At 41.5% G+C, this 14,332-nt stretch overlaps 1 protein-coding gene across 2 annotated transcripts in view; it reads right to left on the reverse strand.

The window, feature by feature from the left end:
- LOC140718912 (NT-3 growth factor receptor-like) overlaps positions 1–14,332 on the reverse strand; it is an 878,600-nt gene that overhangs the window by 639,567 nt on the left and 224,701 nt on the right. For both annotated transcript variants that reach the window (XM_073033211.1, XM_073033212.1), the window contains exons 2-3: positions 11,201–11,275; positions 5,113–5,184 (exon numbers count right to left, since the gene is read on the reverse strand). In XM_073033211.1, the coding sequence (XP_072889312.1) occupies positions 5,113–5,184; positions 11,201–11,275 (147 nt within the window). The remainder of the gene's footprint in view (positions 1–5,112; positions 5,185–11,200; positions 11,276–14,332) is intronic.

Genomic DNA, 14,332 nt, shown 5'->3' on the forward strand with positions numbered 1-14,332 from the left:
AGAACTTAGAACATAGAACAATACAGCACCAGTGAAGGAGCTCCAACCTGCAATGTCTGTGTCCAACGTGGTGTCATTCAAACTGATTTCATTAGCCTGTAAGTGGTCCATGTTTTATCATTCTGAAATGTTTCTCTTGCATCTGCTTCTGCCATTTCCCCTGCTAGCATGTTCCAAGCATCCATTGCTCTCGGTGTAAAAAATCTTGCTTTGTAAATCTTCTTTAAACTTCTCTCCTCTCAACTTAAATCCTTGCCCTCTAGTGTATGTCATTTTCATCTCAGGGGAAAGGCTCTGATTCTCTACCTATCTATGCTACTCATAATTTTATATTCTGGGTAATTGGGCCATTGGCTAATCGGGGAGCTGCTTACTTGGGACAACTCTTAAAGAACAACAAAAACTAATTGAGAGAATAGTGGGATTCCCTTTGTTTATTGTGGGACACAATGCCACTTAATTGGGACAGGAGACTGTTGGTGAAGTTTCTAACAAGCTTTAGTCATGTGCAGTTGGGTGGCTGTTAGATACTACACTGTGCTTAGAGTAAACAGTTTTCAAATACCGTCGTTTGTGTTCAAAAAGCAATGATTTTTGTCACTGATAGTTGTTGAAACAAAAGCAGTAAGACAATACAGATCGGTTTTTCTCAAAGTGGGTTCAGGCATTCAGCCTTGGAGATACCAGAAACAGTCAGGAGTGTAAATAAAATGACTTCACTACTTCAACGAGTTAGGAATTTCAAATAATTTGATGATATCAACAATCATCTTGAATGTTACAATGAAAGTGAAGATTTGGGGGATGCAATTGTCACAAGCATTGTACGAAGACAGTCCATTTTCTGTAATAAGTGTCTGCACTGATTTTGTTCATTTACAAGTCAATCAAAAAATTATAGCAGTATATACCTGATGAATTCCTCTATTGGTAACTATTAGGAACTACAGTTTTAATGTTCAAAGTTCAAAGGAAATTTCTTATCAAAGTACATACACGTCACCATGTACAGCCCTAAGATTCATTTTCTTGTAGGCATTCACCATAAATACAAAAAACATAATAGAATCAAAGGCCGCACCAACTGTATAGACAAATAACCAATGCGCAAAAGACTGCAAATTGTGCAAATACAAAGTAAATGATAATAATAATAATAAGCAATAAATATCAAAACATGAGATGAAGAGTCCTTGAAAATGAGTTCATAGGTTGTGGGAATAGTTCAGTAATGGGGCAGTGAAATTGAGTGAAGCAATCCCCTCTGGTTCAAGATCCTGATGGTTGAGGGGTAATAACTGTTCCTGAACCTGGTGGTGTGGGTCCTGAGGTATCTGTACCTCTTCCTTAAAGCAGTAGCAAGAAGAGAGTGTGGCCTGGTTGGTGGGGGTCCTTGATGATGGATGCAGCTTTCCTGCAACAGTGCTCCATACAGATATACTCAAAAATGGGGAGGGCTTTACCCCTGATGGACTTGGCCATTACTTTTTGTTAGCTTTTCTGTTCAATGGCATGGTGTTTCCATACCAAACTGTGAAGCAACAAGTCAATATGCTGTCCATCACACATCTATAGAAGTTTGTCAAAGTTACAGATTACATGCTGAATCCTTGCAAACTTCAAAGAAAGTGGAGACACTGCCTTGCTTTCTTCATAATGGCACTTTAAGTGCTGGACCCAACAGATCCTCTAAGAAACTTAATGTTGTTGTCCCTCTCCACCTCTGAACCCCAATGAGGAGTGGATCATGAATCTCTAGTTTCCTCCTCGTTAAGTCAATAATCAGCTCCTTGGTTTGCCAATACTGAATGGGAGGTTATCATTGTGGCACCACTCAGCCAGGTTTTCAGCCTCTCTCCTACATACTGATTCATGTTGATTCAGCCAACATCAACAAATTTAAATAGGGCATGGAATTGGTGCTTGGCCTTACAGTATAAAGTGAGTAGAGCAGGGAGCTGAGCACACAGCCTTATGGTGCACCTGTGCTAATAGAGATTGTGGAGGAGATATTGTTGACAATCCGAACTGCAAGTGAGGAAGTCAAGAATCCTGCTGCACCAGGAAATATTGAGACCAAAGTCTTGATGCTTATTGATTAGTTTTGAGGGGATGTTAGTATTGAATCCCAACCAGTAGTCAAAGAAGAGCACCCAAATGTAAGCACCTTTGTTGTCCAAATGTTCCAGCATTGTGCGAAGAGCCAATGAAATAGCATCTGCTTCGACAAATTAGAGCAGATCCAAGTTGCTTCTCAGGCAGGAACTTAAGTCTTTCATCACCAACCTATCTAAGCACTTCATCACAGTGGATGCAAGTGCTATTGCATGATAGTCAGTGAGACAGGTTAATGCATTCTTCTTAGGCACTGATATAATTGAAGCATACTTAAAGCAGGTGGAGTACCTCAGATTGCTGAAGCAAGGGGTTAAAGATATCGGTGAATACTCTTGCACAGGTCTTTAGTACTTGGCCAGGTACCCTGTCTGAGCTGGATGCTTTCCTTGGGTTTACCCTCCTGAAGGATGTTCTTATGTCGGCCTCAGAGACTGATATCACAGAGCCTTCAGCGACTGTGGGGCTTTGTGAAGTTTCTTCCATGTTTTGATGGTCAAAAGGTTTTGAGCTCATCTCGGAGTGAAGACTTGTTGTCCCCGATGTTGCTTGGTTTCACTTTGTAGTACTGCAGTAGTAGTGTTTAGTGTTCTAATTTGTTCTGTATTTCATTTAATTAAATAATTTGTTACTCAGTTAATTAGTAGTTTGTCTTTTTTTCCATACATATTTAACTATTTCCTTGAAACTTCAGCTAATTGGGCCAATATGTGCAGTTCGCGATACGTCCCGATTTACCAAAATCCACTCTAATTTTATTAGGTCCCCTCAGCCTCTAACATCACAGAGAAAACAATCCAGGCTTGTTCAACTTCTTTGTAGTTAGCCTCTTAAAGGTGAAAAACTGTCTAATCTAGGCAAAGTCCTGGTGAACCTCTTCTGCACCCTCTCCAAAGCCTTCACATTCTTCCTGGAATGTCACAAGCATAATTAAACACAATACAGTCGGCCCTCCTTATCCGTGGATTCTGCGTGAGCAGATTCAACCAACCGTGGATCTGGAAAACCCAGAAGTTCTCTCTCCAGCATTCGTTATTTGGGCATGTACAGACTATTTTTTCTTGGCTTTATTCCCTAAACAATACAGTATAACAACTATTTACATAGCATTTACATTGTATTAGGTATTATAAGTAATCTAGAAATGACTTAAAAGTACAGGCAGTCCACGGGTTATGAACGAGTTCCATTCCTGAGTCCGTCTTTAAGTCAGATTTGAAGTCGGAACAGGTACATCCGGTATTATTTAGCATCAGTTAGTCAAATGTTGGTCTTAGTATATAATACATATTTTACCTTTCTATGCATATAAAACACTTAAGAAACATATGTATTTCAATAATTAAACCACTGCGTTGCTTAGTAATAATTGTAGCTTTCATCGGGGCAGGGCCTTTCACATGCTCCATTAAAATTGTTCCGATCGTTGACCGACTGTAGCCTAACGCTTTTCCAATGACCGATGGTGTTTCACCTCTTTCCGATCGCTTTATTACTTCCACCTTATTTTCAATCGCGATCATGATTATTTTCGTGAACAGAAACACTGTGGATTCAGAGCTGCACCGCCAGGTCCTAATATCCACCGCACAGAGTATGTTAAATAAAGTCTGGGGTTCCGCTGGGTCCTAAAGACTGCTGCTCTGAACCAGGTTAAATAAGGGACTTGAGCATCCGCAATTTTTGGTATCCGCGGGGGGTCTCGGAACCAATCCCCCACGGATAAGGAGGGCCAACTGTACTTCAAATGTGGACTAACCAAAGTTTTATACAGCTGCAGTATGCCTCCTCAATTTTTATACTCAATTCTTGAACCAGTGAAGGAAAATATGTTGTATGACTTCTTTACCACCCTATCTGCTTGCTTTGGCATGTTCAATGAATTATGAATTAAATCCCAAATCCCTCTGTACTTCAATGCTCCTGAGGATCATGTTATTTAATGTATCCTTTCCACTTGAATTTTCCCTCCCTAAATACACATCTCACACTTATCAGTATTAAACTCCGTCTGCCATTTCTCTGCTCAGATTTCCAGTTTGTCTATATCCTGTGGAAACCTTTAAGAAAACCTACCTCACTATCCACAAGTCTACTGAATTTTATGCCATCTACAAACTCACTAATCAGCCCACCCTTATTTTCATCTAAACCATTTAAAGAGGGTTAATTATGCTTTAAAGACAATATATTATTTTACACATAACATTTTGAATTTTTGTTTAGCCTGTGTGAACTGAGTGGGTATGTTTCTGATTATCAGATACATCAGTGGAAAGGCTTTCATTGTTCACCAGCTGTAGGAAGGCCATCATGGCAGACTGCAGGTAGGACATCAGTCCGCACTACCTGAAGTTGAGACGCTGTTTCCCATCTAACAGAGCAGCCACAGAGGAGATAACTCATGGTGGCTGGTAACTGTAGAGTTGCAGTAAGTCATTACTGTCCCAGGGTTTGAATCAGGATCATTGTGAGGCATAACAATATCTTCATGCAGTTTCTTTAAAGGATAAGATTTATAACATTTTTCCTCATTAACGCTGACTAATTACCTTCAATTCCATGACAGCAATACCGATGAAAATTTAGCTTTTGAAATTCAGGCTGAGCAATTCTCTCTCAGTGACGTGGAATGTTCAGAACATCATAACCTTTCTCATCTGGCAGCAGACCCTTGCAGAATATCTATAAGTTAGAGTTACCCAGTTCTCACATAAATAAACAATATTCCATTATCTAGGTGTTTTTACAGCATAAACAAGCTTGTGGAACCTCCAAGGTCTTTTTTTTTCACAAATCTTTCTGAGCTTGTTCAAACTCCCGTGTATCATAAGGATGTTAATTTAACGAAAAGAAATAAGCTTCTGGGCCATTGACGTTTTAAGTCTCTGGAGTAATAGATCGTACAGCAGTGTAATCTTTATTACCTCAGCCTCTGAATTTAAACACTCAGCTCCTAACCCTCTATAAGCCCAGCCTAAGCTTGAGATGACTTACATGTAGTGAAGGTGAGGATTTTTGGCAAATGCTCTGGGCGCAATCGACCGCAGTCCTGAATTTATGATTGTCCTGGAAATGAGAACAAATGCAAAAGGTTACAAGCTCTGTTGGCTCAAAACTGTGACTTACTATGCACCTGATCAGATGGGTGGACTGGATAAACCGTCAACACCATGGCTGCTTGTACTCTGTACAAATTAAACATCTACAGTAACTGTAGAACGACCGGGAAACAAACCTCAGCATTTATTAAAAATGAAAAGTACCTTTGATGAGTTCAGATCAAAGCGATGAATAGATTCTTTGTTCAGTTTTTCTCCTGATACTTTTCCTTGCCAGGCATCTTACATTAATATTAGTACACATTGCACACTGTATCATTCAGCTCAAATGAGTCATCAAGGACTCTCAGTCAAAACCAAAGAAGTGGGGCCCAGGTTGAATCAGATTGCCATGCCTTCGGTATCTCATATCACAGCAGAGACTCTGATAATCTATTTTTTCTCCCCTGCAATCAGTCCTGGCAATATATTGAAGAGAAAGCTTTAGTGAGCTGGAGAGAGGTTTTTGATGGCATTGAACTATTGCTGCACAGAAGGTAACTGCAGGTTTAAGGAATTTAGCAAATTTTAACTGTTTTAAATCTGGGTCCACAGAGAAATTATATAAGCATTAATTATTGACCGGATGAAAACCAGTTACATCTCTGGTATACTGACAGGGAGTTGAGCTTCTTTAACTGCAGTGAAACTAGGAACATTCTGGCAAGTGGGAATTCAAATTTTGGTGCAGTTATAGCAAAACCCAGCTTTGGTTGCAGGAACTAGAAGTACAGCCCCAAACATACGATGGACTGCTGGGGAGAGCTCATTGGCCTGGGGCTTAGTTTTGGAAAGACCCAAATGCCAAAAGAGGCTTCACCGTTCAGCAAGGCCATAGTCAATCTGATTTTGAACCTATATCCAATTCTTTCCTGATCTCCAATACTCTTGACTCCAATAAAGATTAAAAACCTGTCAATCTTGAGTTTAATTAGTGACTTGCTCATCAAAAAATTTGTAAAGAGTTTGACCTTAGATTGATAAACTCTATGGTTTACCTAGGCCCAAACATAAAGCAGGGCCTTGAGGTCCATTTGATGCCATTTTGCTGACTCCAAAGGCTGGTCAAGATTAAGAAAGAGAACATAAATATTGAACTAATTACAACAAGGTTAGAGGTTTGAGGGCTTAAGATGTTAAAGTAAGTCAGCATTTATGAGAAGAAATCTGATTAATGCCTTCATATCCTTGGGATAAATCTAACATTGCTTTCCACTATCTTTTTGCTCATGAGTTCCACCATGATCTACTTCTTTTCTTTCATCCAACCTTCGGTGAATTAAGGACAGAAAGTAAACGGACCTCAAATATTTTAGTTGGTTTCTTATCACCAAACTCAATCACATCAATTTACTGGTGAGAAGAGACTGTAATGCTCATCATGTTCATGTTGAATAAAGAAGAGCTTAATCCCCCCCCCCTCCGCACTCACCCAGCTCGTGGTCCATTGCCTTTCAGAGTATGACACTTTAAATTCAACTGTATGTGCCATCTATAGTTACAATAATAAATTGGCAGATGACATTTAACCCGATCAAATGTAATGTTTGCACCTTGGGAGATCAAATGTGAAAAAACAGTCCACTGTTAATGGCAAGACTTTAAACACTGTAAACGACCAGAGGGATTATGGGGTCCAAGTACATGATTGCCTAAACGTGGCTACACAGGTTGACAGTTTGGTAAAGAAGGCATATTAGACTTCATCAGTAGAGAAATTGAGTTCAAGAGTGGGGAAGTAATGTTGCAGCTTTATAAAACTCCAGCTAGGCTGCATCTGGTGGATTCCATTCAGTTTTAGTTGCCCCATTACAAGAAAGAACGGGAGGATTTGCAGAGCGTGAAGAAGAGGTTCAGCAGTATGGTGCCTGGATTAGAGGGTATGTGCTAATGGGAGCTTGTTTTCTCTGGAGCAGCGGATGCTGAGGGGAATCTGATGGATGCTTATAAAATTATGAGAGGCCCAGATAGAGTAAGTAATACCAGCGGACATGCACTTAAAGTGAAAGGGGCAAATCAAAGGCGATGTACAGGGCAAGTTTTTGTTTTGCACAGAGTGGAAGGTACCCAGAATATGCCATCTGGATTGGTGGTGGAAGCAATTTCAATAGAGTTATTCAAGAGACTTAGATAAATACATTAACATGCAGGAAATCGAAAGATAGAGACATTGCGTGGGAGGAAAGGATTAATGTAGTTGGGCATTTGATTACCAATTCAATTAGCTCAGCAAAACACTGTGGGGCAGAGGGCCTGTTGCTCTTCTGTACTGTTCTATGTTGTCTGTTGAGGGTCTCTTCTTCCATTATCCATTACAGAATTCATCATTCACTGGGTGAAAATAATTTTCCCCCAACTCCACATTGGTCTTTCTAAAAGCTCCTTTAAGTCTATAACACCCTGATATTGACATCTCGGCAAAGGGAAAAATGCCATTCCAGTTCATCTGATCTAGCCTTCATATAAATTCTATACAGTCCATTTTCATCTCCATTCAGTGCCGTGTGTTACAAAGGTACTAATCGGAATTCTCCTCAGAACTCAAGTTTTCCATTCTAAGCAGCATCTACATAATCTCTTCTGAACGCCCTCTAGTGCTTTCACATAACCCCTGCTATGTTGCATGCTGTACTCCAGCTGTGATCTAAATGATGTTTTATATAGTTTTAGCAAACTCCTTCCTTTCTCTACAGCATCCTGTGTTTCTCTTAAAAAGAGCAAGAAATGCTGAGCAACATACTCAAATTGTTGATGGATCTCAGCAGGTCAGGCAGCATCTATGGAGGGGAACAAGTGCAAGAGATTCTGCAGGTGCCGGAAATCCAAAGTAACACAGAAAAGATGCTGGAGGAACTCAGCAGGTCAGACAGCATCTGTGGAAAGAGCCAACATTTTGGGGCAAGGCCATTCATCAGAACTGATAACATCTTTGGAGAGTCTCTTTATTCCTCTCCATAGACGCTGCTTGACCTGCTGAGTTCCTCCATCATTTCATGTCTGGAGGAGATTAGACAGTCAATGTTTCAGGCTGAGACCCTCCAGGACTGGAAAGAAAGAGGACAGAAACCAGAGAGAAAGGAACACATGTGGCGCGTGATAGGTGAACCCAGACGAGGGGGGAAGATTGGTAGGTAGGAGAGGTCGGAGAGTGATAATGATGTGAAAAGCTAGGAGGTGATAGGCAGAAGAGGCAAAGCGTTGAAGAAGATGGAATCTGATAGGAGAGGACAGTGGATCACGGAATAAGAAAAAGGAGGTGCAGAGCCAGAGGGAAGAAGGTGCAGGAAATGTTATTGTACATTACTTTCAGTCAAAGGCCAGTGGAAGTCATTAAAATTTATTTTGGCTTCACTATGTGTATGATGCCTTTACAAATCAGGCCAAACACCCATGCGATGAAGTCAATGAGCATGCAATTTGTGTTTCAACATCATGTGCACATGCCTGATTTCTGAATGGCAAAGTCTTCACAAGATATTTGGCACCACAGATATCAGCACAGTCCAGTCTCTGGTCATTCCATTGTAGGAAGGTCACCTATGGATTTTTGCAAATCCTCTTGTCTGACTCCCACCCACCCCTGTGGCAGCTGTCCATTAGGTGCTCCCAACGCTGTCAGCTCTCTCGTCCTCCAGCAATCAAAAGCATCCATGACGCTTGTCGTCTTATCAGGACCCTAGAAGGAATAAACCATCTCCTATCCCCATTTTCTGACTGGATCAAGGTCCCAATCAAGGACCTTTCATCAGATGTAAGATCTTCAATCAGCAAGGTTAACTGTTTCTCTTTCCAAATGTGCTGCCTCATTTCCAAAACTTTCTGCTCTTATTTCAGATTTCCAGCATCTGCAGTTATTTTTAATTTTCAAAGCTCTGATCTCTTGCAGCACATTCGCTCTCCCCCTCCCACAACCCACCCCCACCTGACCGAAGATACATTATTCACTACTGTCCTCACACCCACAGCTCAGTTCTCTCTCTACACCATAACCCATGACTCATGACCATTCCAGTACCAAGCCCTGTAAATTGCTGTGTATAACTCACTGCTGGCTGAGAATGCAGTTGAGAAAAGAGTTCATAAGCTTGATAAGTAGAGACAGATAGTATAGGAGCAGGGGGATATGCTAACATGTTATATTTGCTATAATTTTAACACTGCATGCATTTCTGGGCAGTACACCAAAAAGCCTAAGGAAAGATGCAGAAGGAATTTACGAGAATAATGTCAAGGATGGGGTTAATTCAGAGAAGCTGGTTGGTCTCCTTAGAACAGAGGTAACTGAGTGAGGAACTGATTGGAGAACTTAAAATCATGAAGACCAAGGCAGGCTAGAGAGGGAGTAATGATTGTCTCTCGCAGAAATATCCATAATCAGAGAACAAAGAGTGAAGACAATTGGAAAATGAAACAAGAGATACATAAGGAAAAACAGTGAGTGGTCTGGACTAGGAATGCACTGCTATGGTAGCAGATTCTCATATGTGTTCAAAAGGGAAGAAGAGATCAGCACTGGAAAAGAGAAGAAATAGAGGACTTTCAGTAGAGGGTAGGGATTTTCTGAACTGATGGGCCGAATGGCCTTTACTGTAACCTTCCTCTGATTTCTCTGAAATCACCTTCCAGTCACCGCCAATACCCCCAAACATTTTCCTTTGCTTCCTGTTACTGAGAAAATTTTGTTGCCATTTGCCATTGCCGAGGCTTATAGTTCAGCTCTCTCAGAGAGCTAGTGCAAGTACGACTTTCTCAATGTACCAACACTTTCTCGTGTTAGTGCGAGTACAATGTGTCAAGTGGCCTCCTTTTGCTTCAAGGCCCTTTTGGACTTCACCACCTCACCTTTTAGTCTGCATGTGAAATATACAGACGGGTGAATTTGAATGACGGAGCAACATAGACAAAACGCTGGAGAAACTGAGCAGGTCAGGCAACGTCTGTGGAGGGAAATGAAGAGTCGATGTTTTGGGCCGACACCCTTCCTCAGGGCTGAGGCCAGAATAAATGGGCGGGGCAATGCTAGGAACAGGAGCTAGTAGGTGACAGGTGAATCCAGGTGAGGGGGGAAGGCAGGAGGGATGGGTGAGGGGTGAGAAAAGGGGAATGATGCAATAATCTGGGAGGTGATAGGCGGAAGAGATAAAGAGCTGATGAGGAAGGAATCTGATAGAATCTTGAATTCTGTGCCTGAATGTGGCGTCTGAGATTCCTTGATTTCACCAGAGATTGTGGGGAAGGAAGAAGCAGGGGAAAGTGCTCTAATTTTAAAATACTTTTGCTTCATTTGCACTCTTTAATTATTAATCAGCTTTAGCTGAGATTTGAAATACTTCCATTTTAATCATCTCGAAGTCTCTCATTGTTACAGACATCTAAAAACCATAAGAAATAAATTATAGCTTCTGTGGCCAGCAATGGCCAGTCCCAGCTCTTCCAGCTGTTACAGGTATTTCACGGGGTGGGGCTTCATCCTGGGCTTTCATGGGGGGTGTGGGGTGGGGGATTCTATCACCAGGAGAGCCCGTGCTAGTGTCCAGCCTGCAGAGGACCAGTGAGATTGGAGCTTCATGTCCGGATAGGTGAACGTGGTTGAGGTCGGTATGCGTCCAGACATTTTGGGCAGGGAGAGCTGATCGATGAGTTTCAACCCATTTGCATGTGTCACATTTTGGTGTGAGGGTCACTGTTTTTGGGTCATGATGTTGAAGCAACAAATTTTCATATCTGGTCTTGAACTTAAAATGGCAAATTAAATAATCAAATTAAAGCCAGCTGACTCTGTGGGATGTGAAGAAATCAGAATTTATCACAGCTTATGAAGACAGGTCTTCCTGAATCACCCTGCACCTCAGCTGACTTTAATCAGTTCCCCCGTAAGCTATGCAGCAATAACTGAATCATGTCTTTGCAGTTTCATTAACAGTGAACACTATTTCATCACAGCATTTTTTTACAAAGCACCTTGGCATTGCACATTCACTTACAAATTCTGCAGTCCAGTGTAAGGTTCCATGTCCAAAGCATTCAGAGTCTGAAGGCTTTTCTGGTTCTCAATGTGTCTGTAAAGGCAACAAATAAGTGAAGAGATCAGAACGTGTCCAATTGCAGCTCATAATTCTATGTGACAATTTCAAAGGTGAGAGTTTTCCAAGGACAGAAAGCACTGAATCAGCATGCTGACATTTGAGGAGAAAGAATAGTTGCAGTGCTCTGGGTAAATATTGGGAGTGTATCGAAAAAAAAAAGGACTTGGCACATAACGATGATGATCAAGAAAATACTGTGAACACTCAACAGATCAGACAGCAAATGTAGATGTTGGGCTGGGGCGGCACAACAGCATAGTGGTTAATGGGTCACTTTACTGTGCCAGCGATCACTGATCAGAGTTCAATTCCCATTGCTGCCCGTAAAGAGTCTGTATTCTCTCCCCATGATCCCCAATGGGTTTCCACAGGGAGTTCCACTTTCCACCCACATTTGAAAGACATAAAGGTTAGGGCTTAGTAAGCTGTGGGCATGCTACGTTGGCACCAGAAACAGGTTGACACTTGCGGACTGCCCAGCACAATTCTTGCTGACTTGACTTGACACAAACGACAAATTTCACTGTATATTGCGATGTCTTGATGAACATATAACAAATAAAGCTAATATTTAACCAATGTTTGTAGAAAAAGAAATAGTACAGTTTTAAGTTGGAGATTCTTTATCAGAACTAGAGACTGTTGACATAGCAGTGACATCCAAATTTCTCATTGTCAGTTGGGGGAGGGGGGGGACCAGATGAGGAAGAATAGATGGTGTTTTGGAAGGATGAACTAGTTCAGTGGGTGAAGCAATCCATCTGCCTGGACAACCCTCTTGGAGGTCTGGGCAGAAAGCAGAGGTGGGGGTCTGAGGGGCTAGGGCACTCCAAGTTTGGGAACTATGGAGGGAAGATCTCCTGAACTAATCAGGTCCATGACTGTGTTAGTCAAAACAGCCTGTGTACTCCCTCCTCCTTTCCTTTCTCCAATGATCCACTCTCCTTTCCTATCAGGGCCCTTCCTCTCCAGCCCTTTACCTTTCCTACCCACCTGACTTCTCCCTTCCTTTCCGGTCCTGAAGAAGAATCTCGTCCCGAACCGTGGACTGTTTATTCATGTCCATAGACACTGCCTGACCTGCTGAGTTCCTCCAGCATCTTGTGTGGATTACAATAGGCTGATGTTTAGTGGGAGGTCATGGCCCAGAGGGAAGTATGAGCATTCCTCTCTGCTGAGTATGGATTGGTCACAGGGAATAATGGGATGGATCAGCTGGGACTCCACATAGACTCAATGGACAGAATGGCATCCTTTAGCACTGTGTCAATTCTATAAACGGCACACTCTAACAATTGGACACAAGAGGCCTAGCTCATGTTCAGCTGTGCCAATTTCTGCTGAGGTAATGTTGTTTTATGGTAGTATTTTGTTACCAGTAAAAAGCTTGTAAAGAGACCAACACTGACAAATCTACAGCCACTTTTACAGACAGAAAACCTGATGCATTCTGACTTGTCATTGACTTTTCATTAAACCAATAAGCCAAACTGAACGCTCTTGGAGTGGGCTGGTTCTCACTGCACAAGCACAATGATATTGGTCTCCATGTTCCTGTTCCATTTACTTATTCATTTCGCGTTGCTCAGAGAGGCAGCTGCGTGAACGTCTGGTTAACCGTCAGTCTGGTGAAGCAGGCTGCAGAGGATGTTAAGGAGTTTGAATTCAGTGCTCAGATTCAATAGGGGACTGAGAAACCAGCAGCGATTAAATGTCTTCCGATAGCTGAGGGAGTTTTTTTAGAGAGCTGCTGTCTCTTTGATGATGCTGATTATCTCACAGTCTTGACACATGGTTTCATTTGGGGAAAGTTAAGAAGGTATTATGTGTGAAAACATTCCTTGATGAAGTCTCAAGGAACAATCAGCTCAATCGACCGGAATTTCCCATGGTCTTCTGCCAATGACACTCTGGGGACTCTTGGAAAGCACAAAATAAAAAAGGAAATTCTGGAGTGACTGACGCCATTCCCCGAAATTCTGAAACGATTGTGCGACTCCATCTTACTGTCACCAAAAACATTTTTTTTCAAGGTGAGAGGGGAAAGATTTAGAGGGGACCAGAGAAGCAAGTTTTACATGCAGAAGCTGGTGAGTGTGTGGAACAAACTGCCTAACGAAGTGTGGTGAACTACATATACCAGAGTGGTTTGCTCCCAACAGACCCCTGCTGACTGCTCCTGTGGCTCCTCCCACAAACCCCTGTATAAAGGCGAATGAGTCCTGAGGCCGGCCCTCATTCTCCAGGATGTTGGGTTGTTCATTCTTCCAGTCAATAAAAGCCGATAACTCTCTTCTTACGTCTCAGAGTGAGTTATTGATGGTGCATCACGAAGTGATAGAGGTGTCTATTTAAACTGTATTTAAAAAACATTTGGGCAGTACGTGGATAGCAAGAGTTGAGACATATGGGCCAAATAGAAGCAAATGGGACCACTTAGAAAAACACATTGGTTGGCATTGACAAGTTGGCCGAAGGGCATGTTTCTATGCTGTATGACTCTAATTATTATAGGCTGCTTACTACTAAAACCAATTGTGATCTTTAATTTCCTACATTAAAACCTGCTTTTACATTGGTAGGAATTAGATTTAAAAGTAAATGAGGTAAGGAGACTGATTTATTGCTCATTTAGCGTGAAGTACAGAAAACCAAAATCAAGTTCATCCAACTGAGGAGCCTCATCTAAGTTACTAGAAGACTTGCAGCTGTAACAATTAAAATGGACAACATAAACTATCCTGGAAAACAAATAATATCTTTAACAGGATTCAAACAGTGTATAATAGACAGCACAATGTTATAGTCAAGAAAGTCCATCCATCCAGCAGCACACATAAACTCCTAACATGAATTCCCAATCCAATAATAGCATTCTCTGCTGCTAATGTTGTCAATTATCCTTTAAATGTATGGAATTTATTTTAACTAGTTGATTAATCAGTTGACAACTGTTCCTTAATATGCAATGTAAAATCCATACAATGTGCATCATGAATCAATTGGTAGTTGTCAGTGGTGCATGAAAAA

Source organism: Hemitrygon akajei, chromosome 30, assembly GCF_048418815.1.
Source record: "Hemitrygon akajei chromosome 30, sHemAka1.3, whole genome shotgun sequence".
Taxonomy (NCBI): Eukaryota; Metazoa; Chordata; class Chondrichthyes; order Myliobatiformes; family Dasyatidae; genus Hemitrygon; species Hemitrygon akajei.